At 41.9% G+C, this 1,102-nt stretch overlaps 1 protein-coding gene across 1 annotated transcript; it reads left to right on the top strand.

Annotated features, from left to right (window-relative positions):
- Positions 1–502: 502 nt before the first annotated feature.
- MRPS6 (mitochondrial ribosomal protein S6) lies at positions 503–871 on the top strand. Its single transcript, XM_043991662.1, is given in 1 exon segment — positions 503–871. A coding segment is annotated over 1 exon segment (369 nt).
- The last annotated feature ends 231 nt before the right edge of the window (positions 872–1,102 follow it).

Below are 1,102 nucleotides of genomic sequence, written 5' to 3'. Positions count from 1 at the left end.
GTTATGTTTTTATGGTTAAGGAAATTGAGACTTAAAAAGTATGAAAGAATTAAGTAATAATGCAAAGTAGCCTATGAGTACCCAAGTGAGTATGATAAACAATAATATTAATACAATGAGTAGCTAACATTCATATAGTACTTTAAGATTTGCAAAGTGTTGTACATATTCTTTTATGCTGACAACCTTGTGAGGTAGGTACTGTAGATAATTGGTTCCATTGTACAAGTCCAAAAACTGCGCATTGGAATGAATAAATGACTGGTCTCCTTCATCCAAAACTCATCTTTCTTTTAAACCTTCCTATTTCTGTCCAGGGTACCATCATCCAATAACTTGGGTTCTTAAAGTCTCTCTCGGCTCTTGCTGCTGGGAGCAAGGCAGCCCACACTCTTCCTTGTCTTTCCCCTTCCTCACCTCGGGCTCGCTTCACTGCGCCCCTTGGGCGCCCGCCTGCCCTTTCACCCTCGCCACAACGGAGCCTGTGCCCTCTAGCTCTGGGATGCCTATCTACGAGCTGGCTTTGATCCTGAAAGCCATGCAGCGGCAAGAGACTGCCAGTGCCCTGAAGTGCACGATACTAGCTGTAATGGATAAAAGCGCAGTAGTGAGGAATTTGGAAAACCTGGGCGAAAGGGCACTTCCGCATAAGATCTCCATACATAATCAACGCCATCACAGAGATGGGTATTTTCTGGTGAATTTTTATGCACCGACAACAGCTGTTGGTAGTATTATGGAACATTTATCCCGAGACATTGATGTGGTCAGACAGAATATTATAAAACACCCATAAACCCTACCAGTGAAAGAGTGTGAAGGCATCGTTCGTGTTCCTTTTGAAGATAAATTATATTTCAATAAGAAATAAATAGAAGTTGTGGGAAAAAAATTCTCTCTCTTCTTTCTCCCTCACCTCACATATCCAATAAGTTGCCAAACTTTCTACCTCCAAAATCTGTCTGGCTAACCACCCCATTGTTTCTACTCACACAGCCACTACCCTATTTTAGGTTTTCATCACCTCTTGTCTTCACTATTGCAAAGGCCTCCTAATTGATCTACACGATAATACTTCTGCCATCACAAGCATTCTCTTTGG

This window comes from Dromiciops gliroides, chromosome 3 (assembly GCF_019393635.1).
Source record: "Dromiciops gliroides isolate mDroGli1 chromosome 3, mDroGli1.pri, whole genome shotgun sequence".
NCBI classification, from domain to species: domain Eukaryota; kingdom Metazoa; phylum Chordata; class Mammalia; order Microbiotheria; family Microbiotheriidae; genus Dromiciops; species Dromiciops gliroides.
Note: the sequence above shows the minus strand (reverse complement) of the source record. Positions and strands in the feature narration are given on the sequence as shown.